General features: G+C 39.4%; 13 protein-coding genes across 13 annotated transcripts; 9 read left to right on the top strand and 4 right to left on the bottom strand. All coding sequences in view use genetic code 12, as the record gives it.

The window, feature by feature from the left end:
- Positions 1 to 1686: 1686 nt before the first annotated feature.
- Positions 1687 to 3294, top strand: PGUG_05185 (MFS transporter; the record flags this gene model as incomplete). Its single annotated transcript, XM_001482115.1, has 1 exon — positions 1687 to 3294. One exon carries the CDS (start codon positions 1687 to 1689, stop codon positions 3292 to 3294), a length of 1608 nt encoding a protein of 535 aa, XP_001482165.2.
- A 93-nt stretch (positions 3295 to 3387) lies between these two features.
- PGUG_05184 (uncharacterized protein) lies at positions 3388 to 5169 on the bottom strand (the record flags this gene model as incomplete). The annotated part of the gene is made up of 1 exon (XM_001482114.1): positions 3388 to 5169. One exon carries the CDS (start codon positions 5167 to 5169, stop codon positions 3388 to 3390), a length of 1782 nt encoding a protein of 593 aa, XP_001482164.2.
- Positions 5170 to 5874: 705 nt separating this feature from the next.
- On the bottom strand, positions 5875 to 7497 carry PGUG_05183 (uncharacterized protein; the record flags this gene model as incomplete). Its single annotated transcript, XM_001482113.1, has 1 exon — positions 5875 to 7497. The coding sequence occupies one exon, from the start codon at positions 7495 to 7497 to the stop codon at positions 5875 to 5877; it is 1623 nt and encodes a 540-aa protein (XP_001482163.1).
- A 1023-nt stretch (positions 7498 to 8520) lies between these two features.
- On the top strand, positions 8521 to 10134 carry PGUG_05182 (amidohydrolase; the record flags this gene model as incomplete). The annotated part of the gene is made up of 1 exon (XM_001482112.1): positions 8521 to 10134. The coding sequence occupies one exon, from the start codon at positions 8521 to 8523 to the stop codon at positions 10132 to 10134; it is 1614 nt and encodes a 537-aa protein (XP_001482162.2).
- Positions 10135 to 10905: 771 nt separating this feature from the next.
- On the top strand, positions 10906 to 12420 carry PGUG_05181 (uncharacterized protein; the record flags this gene model as incomplete). Its single annotated transcript, XM_001482111.1, has 1 exon — positions 10906 to 12420. One exon carries the CDS (start codon positions 10906 to 10908, stop codon positions 12418 to 12420), a length of 1515 nt encoding a protein of 504 aa, XP_001482161.2.
- A 12-nt stretch (positions 12421 to 12432) lies between these two features.
- Positions 12433 to 14007, bottom strand: PGUG_05180 (MDR family MFS transporter; the record flags this gene model as incomplete). Its single annotated transcript, XM_001482110.1, has 1 exon — positions 12433 to 14007. The coding sequence occupies one exon, from the start codon at positions 14005 to 14007 to the stop codon at positions 12433 to 12435; it is 1575 nt and encodes a 524-aa protein (XP_001482160.2).
- Positions 14008 to 14261: 254 nt separating this feature from the next.
- Positions 14262 to 15830, top strand: PGUG_05179 (uncharacterized protein; the record flags this gene model as incomplete). The annotated part of the gene is made up of 1 exon (XM_001482109.1): positions 14262 to 15830. The coding sequence occupies one exon, from the start codon at positions 14262 to 14264 to the stop codon at positions 15828 to 15830; it is 1569 nt and encodes a 522-aa protein (XP_001482159.2).
- A 203-nt stretch (positions 15831 to 16033) lies between these two features.
- On the top strand, positions 16034 to 16936 carry PGUG_05178 (uncharacterized protein; the record flags this gene model as incomplete). The annotated part of the gene is made up of 1 exon (XM_001482108.1): positions 16034 to 16936. One exon carries the CDS (start codon positions 16034 to 16036, stop codon positions 16934 to 16936), a length of 903 nt encoding a protein of 300 aa, XP_001482158.2.
- A 77-nt stretch (positions 16937 to 17013) lies between these two features.
- On the bottom strand, positions 17014 to 18741 carry PGUG_05177 (M20 family metallopeptidase; the record flags this gene model as incomplete). The annotated part of the gene is made up of 1 exon (XM_001482107.1): positions 17014 to 18741. One exon carries the CDS (start codon positions 18739 to 18741, stop codon positions 17014 to 17016), a length of 1728 nt encoding a protein of 575 aa, XP_001482157.2.
- A 408-nt stretch (positions 18742 to 19149) lies between these two features.
- Positions 19150 to 21933, top strand: PGUG_05176 (uncharacterized protein; the record flags this gene model as incomplete). Its single annotated transcript, XM_001482106.1, has 1 exon — positions 19150 to 21933. The coding sequence occupies one exon, from the start codon at positions 19150 to 19152 to the stop codon at positions 21931 to 21933; it is 2784 nt and encodes a 927-aa protein (XP_001482156.2).
- A 295-nt stretch (positions 21934 to 22228) lies between these two features.
- On the top strand, positions 22229 to 22618 carry PGUG_05175 (uncharacterized protein; the record flags this gene model as incomplete). Its single annotated transcript, XM_001482105.1, has 1 exon — positions 22229 to 22618. One exon carries the CDS (start codon positions 22229 to 22231, stop codon positions 22616 to 22618), a length of 390 nt encoding a protein of 129 aa, XP_001482155.2.
- PGUG_05174 (uncharacterized protein) lies at positions 22513 to 23433 on the top strand (the record flags this gene model as incomplete). Its single annotated transcript, XM_001482104.1, has 1 exon — positions 22513 to 23433. The coding sequence occupies one exon, from the start codon at positions 22513 to 22515 to the stop codon at positions 23431 to 23433; it is 921 nt and encodes a 306-aa protein (XP_001482154.2).
- Positions 23434 to 24771: 1338 nt separating this feature from the next.
- Positions 24772 to 26499, top strand: PGUG_05173 (uncharacterized protein; the record flags this gene model as incomplete). Its single annotated transcript, XM_001482103.1, has 1 exon — positions 24772 to 26499. The coding sequence occupies one exon, from the start codon at positions 24772 to 24774 to the stop codon at positions 26497 to 26499; it is 1728 nt and encodes a 575-aa protein (XP_001482153.2).
- Positions 26500 to 26510: the final 11 nt, after the last annotated feature.

The following is a 26510-nucleotide window of genomic DNA, read 5'->3' as shown; positions in this document are numbered from 1 at the left end:
GAGACTTTTAAAAACGAAACAAACCAGGAAAAACCACACAATTCACTGGGGAGAACATCTTGGCAAGACAGATCCCTACTTGAATTGCAGATCGGTGCGGCGCGGTGCATTGACAGCTAAAATTATGGGCTCGCAACCAGAAGTTAAGTACAAGTCTGACTTGTAATGAAAAACAATTCTGACGAAACAGCAGCTCGCACACAGTTAACACTAGCCGACAATCATGGTCTTCAAACAGTATAGATTTTTATAATTTAAAAAATAGATGGCATCCTTGTCTGATCGATCTGATAGCCGCGAACTCGGGCCAATGCGAACTCGGGCCGGGTGGCTTAAATTATGCAGCATCAAAAAGTTCTGCAATGCCAATCATGAAACGAGAAAATTCTCCGCTGCAGAATGCCTGAGCTTGGAACTATCGAAATTCGACTAAATTCACCAGGCACAACTCGGCGGATTGTGGAATTATAGTGAAGACTACAAGGCAGAAGTCAAATATGAAAGCTTTGGTAGTGGAATTGAAGATCAGTCAGGGTACTTGAGAATTTTTCGGGACCTTGCGTAAAGAGCTAGCTGTTGCGGCGAGAAAGGGTTGGTCGGAAACAAAGACCAAGAAGGTTCTTGGATTCAACTGGTATAATTGCTTGAAGCTTGTGTTTGATAGTGAGGCTTAAAGGAAGGGGACATAAAAATGAAAATGTAGGAAGATCTTTGGCGTTTTGCTGTAAGTAGTTTCTTCAATGTAACGCTACTTTCTATCGACTTAATAATTCGACTGGATCGCACCACATTTTGCAACAATTAATGGCTGCGAAAAATTAGCCGCGAAAGGTAAAACTTGAATCCATCATTGTAACTGCGAATTCAATCTACTACATCTCGCTGTAGTCTAACACCCTACATGATCTCTCTTAATACGTGGAAATCGTGAGTATTGATAATTTGAATAAAAAATACCTTTCTAACTTCAGCCTTGCTAAATGCAACCAAGATCTGATTGCGTGTACCTGCGTCAACATTTAAAATCAAGCTTAGATCAAAGGCTCGCTAATGAATGTATGGGACCCACAATTCGACAAAAGAGAGAAATTGGTACAAGCTGTTTCTGCAAAGAGATCGAATTATAGTACAGGCTTTCAAGTGTCTCGATATTGATGGGCTATGAACCTATTCGTCCACTCAATGACAGCTTTGAATTTATTAGCTTGATGATCGTAAATTCGTGAAAGTTGAACGTTTCAAAAGTCAAATTTTAGGAATGGTGAAAATAAATGACGAATGGTTTAAAATTGAGCGTGAAGAATTAGTATTCGTGGATTGTGGCTTTTGAAACGAATAAGGAGATTCAAAAACAAAAGCACCAACACTCGATTTAAAACCAATATTCTCGTTCCACAAACTTTTTCGTCAACTTTTTGTTGTTGTATGAATATCGTTTACTGTTCCCATTTGCATTGACCGTTAAATGCAAAATTCTAAAAATACGCAATTTTGCGACATTATGTCAAAAATGGAAAAATCGACTGCGAAAAATAAAATGATGACTAACTTCTTCTCGTTTATTCATCAGCCGTATTACTAATTAGTCGTTCCCGGGTAAACGGATATGTTCCCTTAACCCATGATATAGTCTAGTGGGAGCTGAAACCATTGCATTGACCATTGAATTGACCACTGCGTTGTCCTATGGTTCTGTCTCTCTTCAAAAATAGTCTTGGCAGTTTGGCCATTTATCACCTTTCTGGGCGACGAATGCTTCCCCGTCGAGAAGAAGACCCTACATACGTCATTCCTCGGAAATATTCGAAAGTTTCCGATGAAAGTTCAATATCAAATCAACTGGTCCTGCTGGAACAGTTTATAGTTGTTGAATGGGAAGGACCATCTGACCCTGACAATCCTAAAAATTGGTCAAAGGCTGACAAGTTTTTGGTTTCTGCCCAAGTGGCTTTCTTGACCATGACTTCAGTCATGGGCTCGTCACTTTACAGCCCTTCAATTGCGTTTTTGATGGAAGATTTGAACACATCTCATACCTTGGCAGAATTACCATTGGCACTTTACGTCATTGGTTTTGCTGTGGGACCTATGGTACTAGCTCCAATGTCAGAAAACCCCAGTATAGGAAGAGCACCCATATTCATTGTGTCCCATTTCATTTATTTCATTCTACAGATTCCCCAATCTTGGGGTGCTGGAACTCGCTCGTTTCCGGCGTTAGCAGTGCTACGATTTTTTACCGGAGTACTGGCTAGTCCTGCGCTAGCGGTAGGCAGCGCCACATGTGGAGATATCATGAAACTTCCTTACTTGCCTATGGCTATTGTAGCATGGAGTGCCGCTTCTATCGCGGGACCTTGTATTGGACCGGTTATAGGCGCTGCTTTAACTGATGCTTCACAATCTTGGGAATGGTGCTTCAGATTTCAAGCTATAGTTGGTATGGTAAGCTTTGTTGTTTGCAGCTTCTTTTTGCCAGAAACTTATGCCCCTACTATTATGCACCGCAAAGCTCAACGACTTCGTGCCGTCACTGGAAACAAAAATCTTGTCACTCAATATGAACTCGACCATCCTCCAACAAGTTTCGTTCAGGCAGCAAAAACTACACTCTGGCGTCCCATCATCCTTTCGATCTCTGAGCCAATGGTGTTACTAATCAACTTGTACACCTCGCTTTTGTATACTATAATGTTCTTGTGGTTCACTGCATTTCCCCTTGTTTTTGAGAACTTGTATCACTTCACATTGGTTGAGTTGGGAACTTCATATTTGGGAGTCTTGGTTGGCGTTCTTCTGGGTGCTACCATCTTCATAGTTATCATTTACCATGTCTACACCAAGAGACATTTGGGTGAGAAGAAAGCAACAATAACTCCAGAAGTGTTCATGCCAGCGGCAATATATGGCAGTATCTGGATTCCCACGGGAGTTTTCATATTTGCTTGGACATCAAAGAAATCTGTTCATTGGATGGTTCCCATAATTGGAGGATTTATTTTCTCTCATGGAACATTCATTGTGTTTCAGACCCTTTTCAACTACCTAGCAACCTCTTTTCCTCGTTATGTAGCCTCAGCGTTTGCAAGCAATGCCTTATCGAGAAGCTTGATGGCTGGGGTTGCTCCTCTCTTTGGAACATTTATGTTCGATAACCTCAGGACTGCCAATTTTCCAGTTGGTTGGGGTGCTTCAATTCTAGGGTTTCTCACGGCAGCGATGATATGCATTCCTATTTTATTTTACATTAATGGACCAAAACTAAGAGGCAGATCCAAATTCGCAGGTTTCTGACAAGCACCTTACACGGATATCATATTAAACAAACTATGACGATATGACTAACAAATATATGGCTAATTCACTATCGTTGTTCACTGAAAATTATTATTTGGTTTTCCTTTTAAAGAATGCAATCACATCGAAATCCTTATCGTTCTCGTCTGGGTTCGATTCTTGGTCGACGGTGATTTCATTCGAAAGTCTTCTTTCCTTTGTGAATACTGCAAACAAGATCAAAGGCGCCGTGAACACAAGTCCCACCGTGATCAATATTCTTTGGACATACCGATACTCTTGAACTGCCCATTGTCTTTCTGGGGTGTCCCAGGTATAAGTTAGAATCCAAGTAAATGGATCACTGAATGCCGCCGAAGCAACTTCGGGCAGAAGCTTCTTCGCAAGTCGTTTATAAAGTAACTGGGACCAAATAGCACCACCCACGGCAGACCCAACTGCACCTCCAATACGGTACAACGTCAAACCCATTCCAGTCACCACCGCCATATAATCATGGCTCAAATGGCTTTGCATAACCACGGTGATTGGGTACGAGAAGAACGCAGTTCCAAAGCCTAGAACTACTTCGGCACCGATAATACCCGGTTTTGAAGAAGTTCCACCTCTAAAATGGTACATTAATCCAAGCGCAACCAACCACATAGATGTGCCAAAAATCAAACCGGGTTTGAGTCTTCTGACATAAATGATGAGGAGACCATAGAAGAAACCAACGATTTCAGAGGTAAATGACGAAAGTGTAATGATTCTTTGGCCCGAAGTGACGGTATCGTTCACTGCAACAATCAAGATGGTGTACAAGTACTCGGATATGAGCATATCAACAAACATGAAAGTGAAACTAATAGCCAATGGGCACCATATACCTCTGCTCAGGAAAAACACCATGGGTGCCAATGGGTATCTGGCAACATACGCTTCCCACGCAAGAAATACTGGAATAAGAACACCACCAATAACGATAGGAACAATTATATGAGCCTTCTGCCATTCAGTTTTAACACCACCTGCCAAAGTCAAAGGTACTAAAATGCAACCCAAAGTTACTGCGAGAAGGAGAGCTCCCACAAGATCGAGCTCCCAGAACATTTGAACAAGAAAGCTTCCAATTCCTTGCTCTCTAATAATTCTACTTCTTGTTCCTTTTAACTCTTTCCACTCTGGCAACTTTCTAGCCTTATACCACATGTGTCCAAGACAAAGCAAGAAGGGTATGTTAGCCAACGGAAAGATAAAAGCCCACATTCCAATACCCCAACTCCAGTGCTGGACGGGTCCTACAGCATTGAGAATATTTCCCGAGACCCAGGTGACGATAATGTAGCCAAAAGTTGGACAAAGCATGAAAAACAATCTCAGTCTCATGGAAGAAAAATCAGATAACATCACCAATAAGATCAATACCACACCCACATATCCCAATTGATAAAAAACAGCACCGGTAGCGAACCTGGCAACGTTGGTAGCTTGAGACTGAATTATGGTTCCAACAACGTAAAGAATAATGGAAATGACATACATCTCTGCACGTCCAAAGGTGTCTGTCAACCGAGCATAAACCACTTGTCCAGCAGCTGCAATGATAGTAGTGACTACGTTGATGGTGGATAATAACGAGTGATGTCCATAAGACCCCGTAGCGTAACCTGTGAATGAACTTCTAACATTTCCATCAAGCATATAAGAGAAGCCAATGAGAAAACTACTGAATAAAACGGCTATTTTGGGAACGACTTCCAGGTACTGGCTAATCATCAATTCGGACTTCAATGCCCCAATCAGTTTAAAGTTGTGCTTTTGCACTGGTACCAGATTTTCCTCATTGTCTGGTAGTTTTACTTGGTCTTCTTGAGAGTCTCTAGAAGACATTTTGCAGCGAAAAAGAAGAATTTTCTCCTTTTATGATCGGCATTGCAGAACTTTTTCAATGCTGCATAATTTAAGCCACACGCACCTGCCCGAGTTCGCAATTGCTATCAGATCGATCAGACAAATATGCCATCTATTTTCTGAAGTATAAGAATTTGTGCTGTTTGAAGACCATGCTACTCAGATAGTATCAGAGTAGTATGTGAGCTGCCGCATCATCAAATATTTGATTTTGAGTGAACCATTCGCATTAACAATCGGATTTGTTCTTAACGAGCTGGTTGCGAGCCCATAATTTTAGTGCTGTCAATGCACCGCGCCGCACCGTATCTGCGACCCAATGAGGTATATTACCAAGAAGAAGATCACCCTAAAGGAGTTTGGGGTTTCTACTAGTTTGATTTGTATTTAGGAGTCTTCCAGTGAGTAGTACTTGATCAAAGTCTTATCACTTATCACTTTCACCAAATCTGCAAATGCGTGTTTGACACATGCATTAAAATATTCGCCAATCAAAAGAATCTTATTAAGCGATAAAATTTGTTGTTCATGGTCAACGAGGCTGGCTTACTTCATTAGTAGCCGACAGAACTGTCACTTCAGCTCTTGAATATTGCCATATCAAAGTTGCAGAAACTAACACATAACGTCTTTCAAAGACTAAATAACGAAATAGAATCAATATCAAATTAAATAAACCCAAAGTCAATGTGCTCTAAAGCCATAAGTCTCAACCAACTTCCAGTAGCTGCTAGCACTCCATCTTCTCATTCTCTTACCAAACATAATCATCACAAATGAAAGCGCCCAAAAAAAAGCTCCAATGCACGCAATGGAGATATAAAGATTCTGGGTTCCAACAGCAAGTAACCAGGGTGTCACCGCATACGAGAAGCCAAAACCCATCGTGTTACGAATTAAAATCATCGTCACCAAGCCATCTCCACTTACATCCTTGTAACAATCAATGATGTAGTTGATAGCAATAGCACTTCCTATTGGGAATGTTGAGCATATCATTCCCAAGCCAAAGGCGAGTCCAACCCAATGTATACCCTGGCCAGCTCCAATTCCATACAACAAGCAGCCAAATGGATGAATTACCATAGGAATTAACGACAACCATAACCGGAACTCAGGTTCACGGTAACCTTTACCAGAACGAGCCATCTTGACGGTAAAATTATCGACGATTTTGCCTGCAAAAAACAATCCAAACGAAATACCAATGGCAGGTGAAGCAAAGAAAACTCCAATCATGTTGGCTTTAAAATTGTAAGGAGGTGAAGACAAGACCGAGGCAATGGTAGCATTGACAACGTTAAACCACGATAACACAGCACCTACTGTAAACCCAGCAAACACAATACTTGGGTACCGCAAAAGGTAAAATGGGATCCACATCGATTGCCAGAATAAAGTAGGTTGATCTGGATTTCTGGCTCCCCACATCTTTAACTTTTGAACATAGGTTTTGGCTTGTGGTCTCGTCGGAGAACTATCGGTACTACCGACTTTTTCAATTTGCACTTCTGTGTTATTCTTGTCAGTCGAACCTTCATGGCTGGCAATTCTTTCAGGAATATCCTCACCGTCCAATTCCAATTTTGGATCACGATAGTACATTGTTTCTTCCAAGCAGAAGAACAATATGATAAGACATCCTGAAGCAATTATAGATGCAATGAATTGAATCCACTGCCATCCATACCTGTCGGAAATGAACCCAGCGACGATACCTGAGATGAAAGGTATGTTGAAAAGTGTAAAGCAGTACCATGCGATCCAGCCTCCTCTTTCGTGGGCAAAGAAAACGTCTGAAATACAAACTTCAACCAAAGTTTCAACTGGACCATAGAAAAACCCAACCAACAACCTGTTGACATACCATTCGCCGGCAGACTTGACATAGGCTGACCAAACGGTACAAAGCATACATGCCAAACCACAAAAAATTATAACTGGTCTTCTTCCAAATGTTAGACCCAAGGGCTGCCACAACAAACACGACCATCCAAAGAACAAATATTGGATACCAACTCCAGTGTTCAAATCTCCCAAAGATATACCTGTGTCAGCCACAATATCCAAGAGCACCGCCGACAAGGCTGTGCTTAAAATATCGGCGGAAAACACCGCCAACATCAAACAAAGTGCCAATCTCTTTTTTCTCCACTTGCTCCAATTCAATGGGTCTTCAGGGTCGTCTGTGGGTTGAGGAACAAGGACAATATCATCTCCTTCTTCGTGTCTCACGTCCATAGTACCTTCAAGGTCAACCAAGTGGATGGTACCAGGAACTCTGACATTGGTTTTTTCGTCTGTCATGGTAATTATTCGTTCAGCCTTTCAGAGCATAGATTTTTATAATCGAAAACGAGGGATAATATCACCTAGTTGGTGTCTATCTGAACGTGACATTGCTCAAGTAAGTCTTTGAAATTTGGACAATCTTATCGTGGAGATATTCTCCGAGTTTGTTAATTTTCTCCACGGGCTTTCTTGTTTCTTATCTCGAATTGAGCATTGCTGCAGATCCAATACGCAATAGGATAGAGACCCGAATGGTTCAATAAGGTCAATTTATCCGTAGTGTTGAAAACTTGCATCTTGATCAAGTTTCAAGATGTGCTCCAAATGAAATTTGAGGATGGGTATGTCTTGCTAGTAAATCTTCTGTTCGTGTGAAATCTTATTTGTATAAGCCCACAGTCAGTACCCATATTGCACAAACTGTCTGGAAAATAAGAAAGATTACCGAGATCTGCTGCACACTAAACAGGCAACTGGCGGTAGCTTTGTCCCGAATTGAGATGTTATCTCCCATTTTGTACAGCCTCAGATCTAATTCGGACAGATAACGAATTATTTTCTAGACGATATGCACTAAATCTGCACGCTGGACCGGCTTTGTGCAAGCGCAGAACAGTTCTTCACTAATATTTGTGACAAAAATCTAAAAATTTCGGGAAATGAATAGTCGGGATTTCTTTTCTGGGTTCCTGATACTTTGACTAAAATAGAACAGTATTGACCCAATGAACTTTTAGGAGAAAACTGGTGTTTCTTCCAAGCCTTATAGATCGCATTTAACAATAACGTAATTGAACCTTATTTCAGACAACGTAATTGATGCGGCTCAATCTTAGATAAAGCTTTGTTGCGGCTCACATGCTTATCACTGTAATTTAGCAATTACCAGCATTCAGAGCTTTATAATAGATTTAGGAAAATGTAGTCGGTATTGGCAATGGCTCCCGGGGGAAAACATTACTGAATACGCAGGGAGTTAAACCGTGAAAAATTCCCCCATAAAAAGACCAACTTCACAAGTCTTGAGAAATCACCACTATGCCAACTGCATATATCAACGGAAATGTCTACACTGTCAACGAAGCCAGTCCAAGGGCTGAAGCCTTCATTGTGAATGATGAAGGGCTTTTCGAAGCCATTGGGTCGACCGAGGAAATTACCAAGAAAAGTTCAGGAATGAATGTGGTCGATTTGAAAGGAAAGTTTGTCATGCCTGGAATGCACGATGCCCATTGTCACTTGTTAATGGCTAGCGAGGAAAAGTTGTTTGAAGCCAAGTTGGGTCAGGATTCCGGACCCGATGAAATTGTTGCAAAATTTAAAGAGTATTCGAGTGGTGCTTGCAACCATTTGGATACCGTCAGCAATTGGTTAGTGGGTAATTTTTACCACTATGCCAACTTCAAGGACAAAAAACCGGACAGAAAGTTTCTTGATGATGCTTTTGGCGACCAACCAGTTGTCATTAGAGAGTATACTACTCACAATATTTTTGCCAATACTGCAGCATTGAGGGCAGCTGGGTACGAGGAGGATCCAATTGACCCTTGGGATGGATACTATGTTCGCAGAGAGGATGGTACCATCACTGGAGAATTGGTTGAAGGAGCTGCTACTCGGCTTTTCAATTCGTTGCCAAAGGGAAGACCTGAAGATAACGTCAAAGCACTTCAATATGGTGTGAAGATGTCCAATAGATTTGGTTTCACCGCCGTGCAAGAAGCTTCTGCCAACACCGTCTATCTTGAAGCTGCCAAAACGTTGGAAAGTCTGGGCGATTTAACCATTAATTTGGATGCTCATGTTGTGTTCTATGGAGTTGGTGCTTTTCCTCAGGAAAGTGTTGGATCGTTACACCACACTTTGTGGAACGCCAAGAACTACAAAAGCAAACACTTTAATCCAATGTTCACTAAGTGCTGGATCGATGGTGTTCCTTGGCATCCTCATGAAACCCATACTCCTTTGACGGAAGATGGTAAGGTTGACTATTCGAGATTATTGATTCCACAAGAAACGTTCAAAAAGGCTATTGAGCGGTTTGACGGTGAGGGAAGAACCTGTAAGGTCCATGTTTGTGGCCAAGGTTCAGCTCGGTTTGCCTTGGATTGCTTTGAGGAATTGAGAAAGAGAAACCCTAATGGTCCAAAGCACGAATTGGCTCACAACATGGATGTTACAGAAGAAGATTGCAAGCGTTACAAGGCGTTGAATATAACTGCCGAGATGTCTCCTGCTATCTGGCACGACCCTGACTTTCAACCTGAAACCAATCCAAAGTCAGTCTACCCATTTAACAACTTGAAGAAATATGGCGCACTTTTGACCATTGGTTCCGATTGGGTATTTGCTCCCGACACCCCCAATATTTTTCCTGGTTTGCAAGCGTTAACCGAGAACAAGCATGGATGGGACTTGACTAGAGAAGAAGTCATTAAAATGGTCACTATCCATGGGGCAGAGGCCGTTTCTAGGGAGAAAGATGAAGGCACTATCGAAGCTGGAAAGTTGGCCAATTTCATTATCTTGGATAGAGATTTGACTTCGGCTCCATCAATTGCTGACACAATTGTCTATAAGACCTATTTTGAAGGTAAGGAAGTGTATGACTATGATACCGACGAACTCAAGCACTTTCAGGGAAAGTTATAGGAGCAATTTTTCTGGATTTGGACCATGGTAATTGATATATACCACTTGTATAGTTTGCTTTACTTGAAATTAAGCTTTGTTGTTCATAGTTGCACCCAACGGGCTCATAATAATTCTGAGATCAAAGTCGCTAAAATCAGATCTTAAATGTGAAAAATTGGCTTATATAACAATGAGCCGCATGTACTTGAAACTACTAAGGTATACCATTTTGGTATAATTGGCATTCCTTTAACCAAAACATTGTTCCTAGTTTTTTGAAAGCGAAAACATTTCGATATGTGATTACCTTCAGTATTATATCATTTATCTATCGAAGAATTTTGCGTGGGGTTCATGGGTGCATGGGTGCAAGTAGTAGATAAGATCTACTGGAGGAGTCCACAGATTTTATACAATGGTAAATAATAACAATCTGTTAAGAATCATAGACGAAACCTCATATGTTATCAATAAGAAGAATATGAAAAAGAAGAAAAAGGCTCCCATACCAGGATCCCTGAAGTTTAAGGAGCCATTTGTCATGTCTAAACCGTTTAATGAAGATCAACGACAATCCAAAACTAAAAATGTTACTGACAATTTCACATACCAGTACAATGAGGGTGATGTTTCTCCGTTGTCTGTGGACCAGATTCGTGCATTGGAGGAAAATGACTCTTTTTCCAGAATGTTTCAAAAAGAATTAGAGGATCTTATGATTCCAGCCAAGAGCTATGGTATAAATGTAAGTGAATTTTTTCCAAATTTATTGTATCTGCTAACATAAAGATGCTTGGTGAGTTTTACGACCGCATCACTGAAGAAGAAGACAAAAGAGGTGAATGGATGGATGATATACTAAAAAAGCCATTGAATGGTAATTCAGCAACTGTTACAACTCTAAACTCTCCTAAATGCAATCCTTATGGCGAACAAGAATCTTCAAATACACTTGTGATCAACAAACTGGACAAACTTGAAGATCCGGTGATACAAAATGAATTTCGACTAGTATGTCATTATTGTCGAGTAATGTGCAAATTCTACAGTGTTAAAGAGCCACAATGGAATTTCTATTCAATAGTGTCTAATGTCTTTGCTTATCGGTATATTCCATTGAAAGAGAGTATACTTGCATGGTCAAGTTTGCATCTAAGTATCGTTGAAGGTACCCCCTTAACCACGGCGAAAAACTATTTTCAAAGCGCTATTTCCTCGGTGATAAAAGAAAATTTTTTGAAAAGTTCTATTCCAATCGAGCTTCTCTTGGCTTCAGCATTTTTTCTTTGCCATTTTGATATCATGTGCGGAGAAACAAATACGATTTGGATCCTTAGACATGTTTGGTCAACTGGTAGAATTGGGTTGATATTTGAGCCTAAGGAAAAAAATGATGGAGAACATACTCGAATTGATAGAAAGTTGCCTGTTTTGAGCGCTTTTGCATACCAAATAATCACCTGGCTCGTTTACTTGGATATCAGGTCTGCACTCTTCGTCGGCAATATCAGTTTTCCTGATTACATTGCTCTTGAAGATAAAAGAAGAGAAGATTTTACTGCAAAATACGAAAGAAGCTCGGACTTGGAGTATCTAACTATTGCTGACAAGTATGAGTCAAAAGCAGTGTACAACATATTTGCCCACTCACGACAAGTTTTGAGCAGTATGTATGGGCCATCCTACCCCAAAGATTTTCAATCGACTGACGATTTACAAGACCAGATTTTGGTTTTAATGGTTAAAAATATGCTCATGTTTGGAACACTAATTAGGCTAAGATGCTGGTTTGAACTGTGTGGAAACTCGACTGAATTTGATCCCCAATCTGTTCAAGAAAGAATTGATGCACTCTACATTGAAACTCAGAAACTATCATCAATCAAGGCAAATGATTCTGTGTCGCTATTCCACATCTTGATCATAAAAGCACTTGTTCATGCTTCAATAATTTACTTTGATCGGATATGCAACCCCAACATTCGAACGAACGAAAAATGTCAACTTGCTGCATACGAGATCCTTAAGGTAGCCCTTAAGCTTCGGGAAATAAGGTCTCTGAAAACCCCTGGTTCTACTCAATGGCCTTTTCCCCTCTTCATAGCAGGCGTTGAAACTGATGATGTAGTACATCAGAACTGGATTCTTGAAGAATTGGAAAGATGTGAAGAAGAAGGATGGGGTTTACATATTGGAAAGACTAAAATTCTTTTGAAAGAGTGCATCAAGCGACAAGGTAAATTAAATCAAAGAGTTGATATTGGAGCGGTAATGGAAGAACTAACGGGCTATTTTATACTATGATTCAATGCTATCTCAACGATCTAAAGAATATTGCTTTATGAAAACAGCAAATGACAATGAAACAAATTCGATCAAAATGACCAAAGAAAAGGATGTGTGGAGCATGCCAGCAAATTCTTGTTTAACTAAGCTTCTTATTCCCTGCGGAAGATTTCTGATGTCCAAAAATGAATGCATAACCTTGTCAGTAATCTGCTTGTTACCTGGAATGTTTTCCAAAGCTACAGTTAACCATTTTCTCAAAAGAAAAGAGTTTAGCGTGGATGTTAGTGAAACTCCAAACGCAGATCCTAGAACCCGGAAGAGGTAACTCATAGATGTTGCCTTAGCTTGCTCGGATTTCTTGACTGAAGAAATAATGGCCATTAATGTGGAACTCAATACCAAACCATGACCGAGTCCGCTGGGAAATAAGTATAATTGGAATTTCCAGCTTGCTGTTTCTTGCAGAAACGTTGAAACCAAAACACTTCCAACTATCTCACAAATCACTCCTAAGACAACCAACTCATAATATCTTTTGGTTTTTCTGGTTATGACTCCTGCTGTTAAAGAACCGACACACATACCAACAACACTAGTAATAAGTCTCGATCCAGCTTTACTAGCGGGTTCATCATGGATCACCTGTAAGAACAATGGAATATTGAAAGTGATTGAGAAAAAGCCCATATATCCGAAGAAATTGGTAAGACCTGAAAGTAGTGGGTTTCTACTTAATAAGACTTTTATCAGAATTATGGGGTTTTGTACCACGGATTCGACATAGAATGTCAACATAAAACAGCAAATGCTGCAACAAAGTGTTAGCAATGTTATCTGAGAAGCTCCTCTACTTTTCAGAAATTGAAGTGCAAGAAGTGCAAGTATGACAGCACCAATTAAAAAAATTGAGCCCACAAAATCTATGTCTCTCAATCTTGCCCTTGCAGATGATTTCACTGGTAAGCGAACCCGATAATGAATGATTAAAATCGATATTGCAGTGATAGGACATTGGATCAAAAATGCGTATCTCCAACCAAGACTGTCTGCCAAGTAACCTCCTACAGGAGCACCAATTACTTGACCTATACCAAATACCAAATTGGCAAATCCATTATATGTGCTTCTTTCTTTCAATGGAACCAAATCACTGACTATTATTGAACTGAGTGTTCCCAATCCAGCACCACCTATTCCCGCAACCACTCGTGCAACTAGTAACTGGGTCATAGTTTGAGCAAGATAACATCCAAAAGAACCTAGTAAGAATATGGCATTAGCATAAACGAGAACTATCTTACGGCCAAACATATCACTAAGACCACCGTACAATGGCTGAAATGCAGAAGATGAAAGCATGTACAATGTTGCAATCCATGAAGCTTGTTCTGATTTTTTGAATTCTGTACCAATTACAGTATAAGTTGCGGTGATGATAGTTGAGTCCAAAGCTGCTAAAAATGCTCCACACCAAAGTGAGGGTATAATTGCCCATTTATTGATACTCATAAAATCGTTTTGAAAGTCAGTTTGATCATTTTGCAACTTCGCACTGTCAGTAATATCATCTTCATCGGGAATTAATGAAGAATTTTCATCCATAATGAAAAGACGCGAAATCACCAATTAATTCGATATTCTTTTATCTAACCTGAACTGTGATATACCAGGTCTTACGAGCATTGAACTATGCCGCAAATGATTGTCAAAACTGGTATTACTGAATTCGGTTGCAAAATTCCAATTGGGCAGTTGCCCTTTTGGGACCCCACCGTGCGGCTCAATGGTTCCGTCAATGAAGCTAATGTTATACATGAGGAATGCCATGAGTTTCAAAATCCTTGGGAACTTGTACCATGACTCACATTTTCAATACAGTCCAGGAGTTAATTGAGCTTAAAAAGAGATATAGGAGGGTTTTCTTTATATCCTTTGTGCTCGCTATTGTCACTATAATAGCGATTTTGAAAGATCTTCAAAATAGTGTTCAAGCTGAACATGTTGATGATGTCTTGGAGTTTTGCAAGACAAGCACTATCAAGCCACATTATTCTCCAGATAGGAAAAGAATTAACGAGAGAAATGTTCTTTTCAATCATGAATCTTTCTTACTTTCCAACGCTACCATAATTGATGGTGATGGTACAATTTTGAAAGATATGGATATATTGGTAAAAAACAGTACTATTGTTCGCTTGGGGAAAAAGCTTCTGTTGACAGAATCCTACTCTACGTTTCTTGATTTGAACGGTAGTTTTGTTTCTCCAGGTTTGGTGGATATTCATTCTCATTTTGGAACAAGAGTACAGCCTCAATTGAAAGCAACGGAAGATACAAATGAGTTCCTGGGACCTATCACACCTTATGTTAGAGCAATTGATGGCTTAGACCCACAAGACCCTGAGCTTGAAAGTCTAGTAGCCAGTGGTGTTACATCCCATTTAGTTTTGACAGGAAGCAGAAACTTGCTTAGTGGTGAATCTTACGCCATAAAAATGCATAGGTCGCCCAATAATCTTGTTGATGAGCTTCTTATTCAGTACAATGCTAACATTGGAGAGGACAATAAACCAATTCGTTGGTTCAAGATGGCTTATGGCGAAAACGAAAAGTCTAGCCATGCACCAGGCTATCCTGTGAGTAGAATGGGAGAGGCCTGGGACTTGAGAAAGGTTTTTCAGGAGGGTCAAGCTTTAGTCCAGAAGCAAGATGAATGGTGTCGTAGTCCTCAATTGCAGAAAACTGAATATCCAAGGGACTTTGAGCTCGATAATGTGGCAGCTATACTTCGAGGTGATTTCAATATTAACGTTCATGTATACGAAACTTATGATATTGAGGCTCTATTGAGAATAGCTGATGAATTTGGTTTTCATATAGGATCTTTTCATCATGCGCTATCGAGTTGGAAAGTTCTTGAACTATTGAAAAATCACAACAGCTCTGTTGCAATATTTGCTGATGAGTGGGGAAAGAAGAAGGAAATGTCTGAAGGAACCGTCTATGCACCTAAGATATTGTCCGACTATGGAATTCCTGTCTCGATCAAGACAGATCATCCGGCTCTTCCTGGTCAAGATCTTCTATACTATGCTCAGATAGCACATAGTTTTGGTCTTGCACCTGAAAAGGCTATTTCTGCTATTACTTCAGTTCCTGCTTTAACTATGGGCATGGGACATCGGATTGGTTATGTCAGAGAAGGTTACGATGCAGATTTAGTTGTTTGGGATAACCATCCTTTAATATTGGGTGCAAAAGCTAAAGAGGTGTTGGTGGATGGAATTCCAATTTTCAACTTTACAAAAATCAGTGGAAAAGACAAATATGAGGTACCAAAGCAAAGGAAACAGCACCGGAACGATGCCCAACACAAAGAACATTTATTATTCTGGGCCTTGTCAACCGTATTAGTGATGATTTAGTTGACCAAAGTAAAATTTCAAAGATTTGTGATTCAGAAGACGGTCAGTATGTTGCTGTGATAGCAGAAAATGAGTTAATTTGTCTTGGTGGTTCTGAATTTTGTCAAGTTGAAAACTACGAAAACACTCCCAACGTACAGCTCAACGGGGGGTATATCCTTCCTGCAATAACTGGTTTATCACAAAGTATCGGCTTACAAGAAATGCCTAATGAGAGTGATACTTCTGATGGAATAATTCCAGATGCCATTGGTGATATTCCACATTCAGTATATGGACTTTCGCTTGATAGTTTGATGGTTGAACGTCTTCGTGATAGTGGAATCACCCTAGCAATTACAGCTCCATTGGGGGACCAATTCTTGAAAGGTGTTAGTACAAGATTTGCATTGGGTGCAAAAACACTCGATGAAGCTATTATTGATGATGCTGTGGCCATTCACTTTACAATTGGTAACTCTGCCAAGTCAGATCTGACTCCAAGTATTTCTTTCCAGATACAAAAATTGAAGCAAATACTAAGCAGCCTTGATACTGAGTATAAAAACCTTCCGATAGCTATACATACTCATAATAAGGGAGTTATAAGACAAATCATCAGACTTAAGAAGGAATTGAAGAACAAAGATTTCATTATCATTGGAGGGCAAGAAGCATACTTGATCGCTGATGAACTTGCTGCTGTCAATATTCCTGTTGTTTTGGCTCCTTGGAGATGCACAGCTAAAACTTGGGAAAATAGGTTGTGCTCTCCAAATCAGCCATTATTGGAAGAATCCTCCATAAGTATTCTCCATAATGCTGGTGTCAAAATTGCACTTGGAACAGACGATGACAATTCCGCAAGAAGACTTCTATGGGAGGCTGGATTGGCAGCGAGAAGCATAAGTGGCTTTAGTGAAGACGAAACAATTTCTCTCTTGAGCAGAAATGTCAATGAGATTTTTTCTCTTCGTCCAGCCAATGACTTCGTGATTTTTGAAGGAAATCCTTTTGACTTTGGAGCGCTGCTTGCGTTCACTTTCAACGATGGAAAACTAAGAAAGTGCTTTCCAGATTTTGAAGAACAAAAGAAAGGCGACTTATTATTTAGCCCTCAGAATTGAATAAATTTGAGTTCAATTTATTGATAGAGTAGTTAATCAAGATATTAGAGTTTTCATCCATTGGTCAAATCTAATTTCTACCCACTAAAAGCATCGGCATTTCGAATGAGTTCGTAGTAGAATACCACCCCCTCAATGTGAGCATCAAGAGCAACTCTTTCATCAATAGCATGAGCATTCAACCGCATGTCTTGTCTTATAGGTGTAAATCTGTAGATGTTATCCGACAAGTCCCAATAATGGCGGGTATCTGTATTTCCAGTCATGCAAGATGGTGCAACAGTTACTTCTCTGCTGACAGAAGGATCATATCCTTCGAAAGATGCAAAGTCCTCAAAAACATGCTTTATTGTACCACCCAAAATATCCCAGGTAGGGTTACCGTAAGGAAACGTAAGAGGGGCAGGACTAAGAGGAGAATCATCCGTAACATTAAAATATGCTTCGCTCTCAGAGTTTGTCACAATCCTTCTTCCAAATACATTTGCATTGAGAGAAAACTTCTTGGCCACTTTTGCAACTGCGTCGGTGATCTTCAGGTGAACATCTACTAAGGAAGAATCATATCCAACACGGTGATTAATTTTGACAGTAACTTTTTCTGGAAGAGCATTGATTTTCAAGCCACCAAATATAATGTCAATAGCTTGAGTAGTTGATATTAGCGCTTTAGTTGTATCATCAGCCCTTAAAACGTCAAGAACTCTCTTCTTGGCTGCAACATTTGATGAGAGCTTTAAAATATCTTTTTTGAAGGCTTTGTCCATAGCCTTTGCATTCTCAGCCTCACATTGCAACTGGTAAAAGTATGGATTTTTAGGTGTAAGATCCAAGTCGTATTCCTTGTCTTCAATTTCCTTCACAAGTTCAGCGATAATACCAATCCCTGTATGTCTTGGTGGGACTGAGGAATGTCCACCAGTAGTTATCAAGTCAATAACGACATCAATATATCCTTTTTCTCCGGTTGAAGGTAAGGCAAATCTGGAACCATATATATCCTGAATTCCCAACCCACCTTCATCAACAATCATAAAGATAGATTTTTCCCCATACTTCTTTATGAGAAATTCATTGATTGCAGTAGCTCCTTGGTTTCCACTTGTCTCCTCGTCAAACCCAAGTGCAACAATAATGGTTCTCTTTGGTTTGAATCCTCGTTTCAATAGCTCATCAAGAGCTTCGAATATTCCAATTACATTATTTTTGCAATCACTTGATCCTCTTCCCCAAAGAAATTTTCCATCAAAATGCCCTTCAAAGGGAGGGTAAGTCCAGCGGTCTGCAGTTTCATCGGGTACAGGTACCACGTCCTGGTGACCCGCCAATAATATAGGCTTCAAAGATTTATTGGAACCTTCAATTGTGAATACCAATCCATAAGTATTAACTTTTTCTAGCTTGGAATTGGAAGTTACAACAGTAAACGTTTTGACAAGATAGTTAGCAAAATCTTCAAAAATCTCCCATCTGGAGTCATCTCCAACCTTTCCTAAATCATCCCAATTCAAAGTGGGAATTCTGACTGCGTCGCTCCACACTTTTAACGAGTAATTTGAATACACGTTGCTGTGGAATTGGTCAATATTGGAAAGCTCTGCATTATTTTCAGGTACTAGTTTTTGTACTGTAGGGCATTGACTAGAAATTGTTTCTGGAATCAGCAAATATCTCTGGTTAAGAAGGTAGACAATTCCTAAGAATGACAAAATAGTCCCGATTATAGAAAAGTCCCAAAACCGAAACTTTTTTGAAGATTTGTTTTCATTACAATCGTAAAAAGGCTCATGTGATTTTTCTTGCATGTTAATTGGATAACCAATGTTCAATTGGGTACGGAACTAGTTTCCCCTTTATCTACAATCTACAGTTGCGAAATATGAACGGCGCGCGCAGATAATTCTAATCAGGAACCTTCCTAATATGACCTTTCTATTGCGAAAGAAATAGCCAACAAGGTGACGTTGTTTCATGAAAGACGTTTTTCAAGCTACTACAGCTATAGAGTACGTTTGTTGGGTCTCTTCTATTTCCTATCGCAAATTACCGAACATGGCAATTGCCTAAAATAGCGGATGAGTTAGACAGTAATTGGATGGTATCATGAACCAAGAGTAATCCAAAAGAAACAACTTTCCTCATTGTCGGCGAGTTTTGACTTCCCCTTCATTTAACTCTTGCTAAAATTTAGAACCAACGAGAAAATCAGTAATATGTTTGCAGCGTCTGATTTGAAAGACAGAAAAAATGAACTATTCAAGTTTGCACTTTTGTGGGCATTCTTGTTGTCCTTGTTTGTCTTCATCACGAACATTCAGCGTAATACCAAAATTGAAGTGAATTCAACTCGTCAGAGATTTTTGCTGGAAGGTTTGGAATACTGTAAGACGAAAGATCAGATCCCAAAAATGTTAAACACAAACGAAAGAAAAACCAATCCTCGATATGAACTATTCGCAAATGGGCATTCTGATGGCTTTCCTTCTTATACAATTATCAAGAATGGGTTGATAATCGACGGAGATGGTTCTACTAGTGAGCACAAGATGGATATATTTATCAGGCAAGGACTTGTACATTCTGTGATGAGGTCAGGTTCAGCTTCTAGTACCCAACTTGAGGATTATTTGAATTCAAAAAATGCAATCACCTCCAGAATTGATGCCAACAATCATTATATTACTCCTGGACTTGTTGAGATGCATTCTCATATTGGAATTTGCAGCCAGCCTGAATTGAAAGGTAATAATGACATGTTTGAAACCATGAGTCCTGTAACTCCTTTCACAAGAACAATTGATGCTTTCAACATTGGTGATCCTGCTATACAATTGGCTTCGGATAGTGGAGTAACTGCTGCACTAATTCTCCCAAGTGCCAATTTGATTTCCGGGGAAGGGTATGTTTTCAAGATGATGGTTCCTCCCTCTAATTCTGTTGAAGAAATGCTAGTCCAATATGAAGATACGGGCTTGAAACAGCGCTGGATGAAAATGGCTTGTGGGGAAAATCCTAAAAGACGTTACAAGACTCGTCCAGAAGCACCCAAGAGCAGAATGGGTCTTGGACATCTCTTCCGTCACACCATGGATAGAGCTAAAGTTTTAAAGAATGCCCAGGATGCGTGGTGTGATTCGGTACTTCAAGACAAAGAAATGCCTACTACTGCGTTCCCATTAGACGATGAATTGAACATGTTGGTTGACCTCATGAGAGGTAAGGTTTTGTCAAATGCCCATTGCTACGAAACTTACGATATTGAAACTTTGTTGCGCCATGCAAAAGAATATCAAATTGAGATCAATGCCTTGCACCACTCTTTAGATGCATACTTGATTCCGAAAATAATCAAAGACCAGCCTTATAATATAACTTTGGCTACTTTTGCTTCACAGTGGGGATTCAAAAAAGAAGCATTTCAAGCAAGTGTCTTTGCACCAAAGATCTTAGAGAAGAACAATTTGAGTGTGGTATTAACTACAGACCATCCTGCTCTACCTCAACAATCGTTACTTTCTCAGGCTCAAGTTGCTCACCATTATGGTTTGTCCGCTGAGAAGGCCATAGCTAGTATCACTGGGGAAGCTGCAAAAGGTTTGAAATTAGATGACAGATTTGGTTATTTGAGAAAAGGATATGATGCCGATGTTGTTATATGGAGTGATCATCCTCTTCAAATGGGAGCTAAACCTTTAAAAGTTTTCATTGATGGAGTGCCGGCTGTCGATTTGCCTATAGTTGCAAAATCAGAATTGGCACTTGCTCCTAAATCTATTCCAGAATTTACCGATGAAGAAATTTATAAAAGAGAGCTTGAAAACCTGTCGACTGTGCTTTTTACTGGTGTTACTGCGTCGTATGATACTTCCATTGGGAAATTACCCAACTCAGAGCCATGGGAACTTTTTATTGCAAATGGTACTATCGTATGTTTTCAGCTGGATTGTTCGGAACTTTATTCAACAAATCAAAAAATTCCTAAAATACATCTTGAAGATGGCCATATTTCACCAATGCTTACAACGCTTACTCCAAGTCATGGTCTTAACGAAATGAATTTGGAATCTTCAACAGGAGATGGCATTCTCATGGAAGCGATGGACGATGGGCAACTAGGTGATTTCAGAATTCCAGATAACATTCCTATTGCTAATGATGGACTTCAATTTGGAAGTGTTCATTTGATAAGAGCTTTTGCGACAGGTATCGGGAACATTATAACTCCACCTGCTAGAGGTGAAGGAAAAATGTTTATGGCCGGAGTCAGCACTGCTTTCAAGTCGAATTCTGATGATTTTTCTTCCGTTTTAAAGGGAGAAGTTGCTCTACACATTACCATTGGTGATATGGGAAAGCAAGTATTTGTGCCTACTATTTCTTCTCAGATATCAACTTTGAGAACAGTATTGATCAAGAATCGCAACGAAGACAATTTCTACGGTAGAGCTGCAAGAAATGAGCTCCCATTGGCTATCCATACAAATAACAAAGATGTCATGCTACATCTACTTCGGTTGAAACAAGAGCTCGGTATTTATATCATCATAGTTGGAGGTATTGAGTCACATTTGTTGGCTACTGAATTGGCTGCAAATAATGTTCCAGTTGTTGTATCTCCATGGCAATGTCAAAGAAAATATTGGGATGAAAGAAGATGTCTTACTGGTTTAGCGGGTCAAGGAAGTCTTCTCTCATCGCTTGTGAAAGCTGGGGTAAAAACGGGACTTAGTTCCGATGACGATACAAAAGTTCGTTTGCTTTTACATGATTCTGGTCTTGCGGCATCTTTGGCTGGAATTTCAAAAAACGAAATTATCAAGATGATTTCCACTAATATGGAAGAAATCTTCAATCTTACAGTCTCGAAATCTCCCTCATTAATCATATCTGAGGGCTTTCCATTAGCGTATGGATCTCGAATTGCTGCTTTGATTGACGGAGGAACTCTATTTAAAGTGTATCCTGATTTGGAACCAGCGATTGATCTCTACAGTTGATTATGTATTGAATAAACTACTACAATTTACATATTTTGCTAAGTTCGAATGAACTGAATTCCCATCGTCTTATCGGGCAGATACCAAACGGGATATCGCGTTCCAGATCGGGAAGCTTCCTATTTCGGACGTTATCTCGATACTGAGTCAATGATTTTCAGATCTAAAGACAAAGCCGTCATGCTATAAGGAGATCGATAAATTGAAGGCCCCACATTGTCATTATTTGACATTAAGTCTCATTTTTCAAGGTGTTCACTATTCTTTCATCAGTTATAATTGAAAAACAAATAAAATGGATTCGAAAAACATGTTTGAAGTAGAGACAAAGAGCGTTGAAAACAAAAATCTTTCTCAAGAAAAATCCAATGTGGATGTTGCTCTTGAAGTTCTTGGTGATCTTGACCATGTCGAATATACTCCAGAGGAAGAAAAAAAGGTTCTTCTCAAGATTGATTTACATTTGATGACTTTTATGATTGGCTCGTATATCTTGCAATTTCTCGACAAAAATGCGTTATCTAACTCTTCTGTTTTTGGTTTACTGGGTGATTTACACTTGGAAGGTCAACAATACTCATGGGCTGGTTCCATATTTTATTTCGGCTACCTAATTGGTCAACCTATTGCCAGTCGTTGTTTTCAATGGTTTCCATCTCAAAGTATGTTGGAGCTTGTCTTGTAATGTGGTCTGTCATTTTGGTATGTACCGCTGCTGCTCATAACTTTGCTGGTCTTGCCTGTATTAGATTTTTCTTGGGAGTTTGTGAAGCCACCGTCTCTCCAGCTTGGGTTATTTTAACTTCAATGTGGTATAAAAAAACTGAACAGCCAGTTCGTGTTGCAATTTGGTACTGTGGTAATGCCATAGGTGTCATTTTTGGTGGCTTGATTGCTTATGGATTGGGACATATAAATTCCAACATAGCCAGCTGGAAATGGTTCTATATCATTTACGGTATCATCACTTTTTTTTGGGGAATCATCATCTATTTTTTCTTACCCGAATCAATTGCATCATGCAAGTTTTTGAATGAAAGGGAAAAGCTCGTGGCAATTGAACGGATTAGAGAAAACAAAACTGGTATTAAAAACAATACTTTTAAGTGGGATCAATGTAAGGAGGCATTCCTTGACCCACAAGTTTGGCTTCTAGTTTTGATCGAGTTTGTTGGTTGTTTACCAGCGGGTGGTATTCAAAATTTTGGAAATCTTATCTTGCAGTCTTTTGGTTTCACTTCTTTCCAGACAGTATTGATCAATATGTCTTCTGGGGTAGTTCAAGGTTTATTCTTAATATTTTCTGGTATTATTGTTGGAATTGTATCTAATTTCGGCTTGTCATGTGCAAAGCATTGCAATGTTTCCTTGTATCATTGGTACAGCATTGGTATCACAAGTTACCAAATCACCCCAATTCAACTAGAGCTGGTAAGCTTGTGGCTTTTTGGATTCAATATGCAAATACCGCTAGTGATGTTGGTATTTTTACGCTTATGACTCGAAACATATCTGGTTTTACCAAAAAAACGGTTTCCGGAGCAATGATATTTGTTGCATATTGTGTTGGAATGATAGCTGCCCCTCAGTTTTTCAAGACGTCACAAGCACCAGGTTATGAAGAGGGTTTCAGAATGATGATGGTCACTTGGGCCCTTATTAGTTTTTCTTCCCTCAAATTCTTAGACTTTACTATAAGCGTGAGAATAAAGAGGGAGAGACAAAATTGATGAGTGAAGAGCCGAAAGAAATTGACGAAGAAGAATTTCAGGACTTGACTGATATGCAACAACGTGGTTTTCGTTATATTACATAGGTTCAGTTCGGTAGAAACATGTATTGATGTCTTTGTTTCAAGCTTTATTTCTACGAAACACAAGTTAGTCTTGATTGTTCAACCTTATATTTCCACAGTAACCTACCACTCAAATTCTTTTCAATATTTGCAAGTATGATTCATTTACTTTGCGTATCCTGTAACGAGAATAATAACTATCTTGGTGAACCAGACAAAGTATGGCACTGATCGAAGGAATTGATACAGTTCTAGAAACACTCATATTGTATTGGCTCGATGCACATCTCAAGTAACCCATAAATCGGCGTATCTGTTCAATGGTGTTGGAGACAGTATAGCTTAAACCAGCTTATACGGTATACTTTTATAATTCCATCTTCAAGACAAACCTGAATACACATTAAACTTGCGGTATTCAATAGTAAAGCCAGACATGGATAGAGCGTGCAGGATAATGGTTGCAAAAATTACCCGATTGGGAAGAATCGGCGTAAGGCTGTGGAATGAATTGAACGTCATAGTAGAAGAAGACCCTCTTCTGTTTGTTAAGGACTTCGGACAATAATCCAATGTTGCTTCTAAAATGAAAATATTAGTGACGGTATACAGCTAGATCCTGAGAACTTTCACAATCGCAAATACTGAATTTTTCGATATACCTTTAAATTTACAAGCGATGAAAATCACCTCGATACGTATAACCAGTCATTGTTGAAAATTTTCTTAAGCAAGGCAGTTGCAACAATCGCTATCTCATTATGTGCATCAGCTTGTTGCAAAATTTTCTCAATGATTAATTTGCAGCCAATTGTGGTGCGACATATGGTAGATTCCTGAACCAAAATTAGATATTGTTGGATGATACTAAAAGACTTCTTTGGTCACTAGGGGTTGGTAGATCTATGTAGGTGTTTCTCAAGTGTTCAATGTTTTTCTTGGTGGTGTCACACTTCATGCGAGATGGTGTAGCTTGATGCATGATAACGCAATATAATCTGAACACCTTTTTTTCCGTGGCTATGTACCCCTGAAAGTTTATAATGAGCCTAAATACTCTACCTTATGAAATAGTTGCACGTTGCTTTTCATACTCGAGCGCAGAATTACTCACCGATATAATACTATTGGAGAACATTTCTGATAATATACTACAAGCTGCAGCTGAAAACCTTGATAATTTATGGTATTCAAAGCGTGTTCGAGGGGTCGAAAAGGAAAGGGTTGAAAGTACTGAAGCCTACTATGAAACTGATTTCGACCGGTTTCTACGAATACACAAGATTCTCGAAGAAAAGTCACTCAAATGTCCTCTTTGGTTCCATTTTACATGGAAAAATATTTTTGAAATGCACCAAAATCTCGATGAAATCAACTTGGTTTGCAACGGCCAAAAGCTAGGTATCCATGCCGACCTCGAAGATGGGGCGTTCCAATACTATCCTATTTTGTCAGACCATGATATCAATCTCAAAATTACTTGCCTTTCATTGAAAACTTCTTATATTCATTTTGAGCGTTGTATCGATTTAAACAATTTCCCGAGATTGGAAACTTTTTATGGCTATAATTGCGAAATAAGCGTTGACCACAACCACCTCAGCTTGAAGAATGTATATCTCGACCAGGTGACTTTCAGCTCATTACCGACTAATTTGGTAAAATTAGTAGCATCAAGGTGTTGCATAAGAATGAGTGAGTCCCATCTAAAACTAAAAGCTCTCAAAGTTTTGGCTCTAGAATGCACACTAGAACCTTTCAATTGCTCCTCGCTAGTCAGAAGTCTCTGGAATGAACATTTAGAACATTTTTCTTGTATCGGTCAAGGAGTAACAGATGAGGATGAAATCTTCTCCAAGCTTGGCTCCAAAATGAAAAGTCTTAAATTGGTTGGTTCCATTTCTGCTAGGGTTCCCACGCAGCTATGCTCATTATACTCCATAAATGGTGAAAACCTTGAAACCTTGACTGCTTTTAGCCATATGAGATCTCTTATATTGTGGGAGCCATCAGGTAACATCAACAGTTGTAAATTACCGCTCAATTTGCTCGAACTTATATTGTATCTGCCAGGTGAGATCGACAGCTTAGAATTTCCTCTGAATTTGCTCAAACTTTCCATCACATCTGCTAAGTTTAAAGACTTGACCAAAGTTGAATTTCCACCAAAATTGATTGACCTCGAAGTGGAGCTGTGTGATATTACTCTGACTACCGGCTGGCTAAAACCAGCACAATTGAAAAACCTTTCACTTGCGAGAAATAAGCTTTCATCATTCAATGCTTTTCTTCCTTGCTGTGAACACTTGTGCTTAAAATACAATAAAATAAAGGAAGTTCGAATTGAAGCTCCTTTTCTTCAGCATCTCGACTTGAACAAAAATAAGTTGACTTCAATTCCAAAACTTCCAGCTTGTGTCAAGGTACTTATGCTCAGTGAAAACAAGCTAGATATCTCCCAGATGTCTGAATTGCCTTCGAATGTCAAGCTTTTAGACCTTTGCAGAGCTGGGACTGGAGCTCTTCAAAACTACACATTCCCATCATCAATTCAAGAACTAAACCTTAGCGAATTAAACTTGTCAGGTATGAATGGAGTCAGGTTTTCCAAAGGATCAAGATTGAAAGAATTGAATATGAGCAATTGTCGTCTAACTAAAATCGACGACAAAATTATTGAGTTACCCTTCGGCTTGAAATCACTAACCTTGCTCCTAAATAATTTGCACAACATCGATGATCTCACCATTCCGCCAACAGTAACTTTCTAGACTTGGGACGA

The sequence above is a fragment of the Meyerozyma guilliermondii genome, genomic scaffold (assembly GCF_000149425.1).
Source record: "Meyerozyma guilliermondii ATCC 6260 scaffold_7 genomic scaffold, whole genome shotgun sequence".
In the NCBI taxonomy this organism is placed as follows: Eukaryota; Fungi; Ascomycota; class Pichiomycetes; order Serinales; family Debaryomycetaceae; genus Meyerozyma; species Meyerozyma guilliermondii.
The sequence above is the reverse complement of the archived record's forward strand: the minus strand, read 5'-3'. Positions and strand labels throughout refer to the sequence as shown.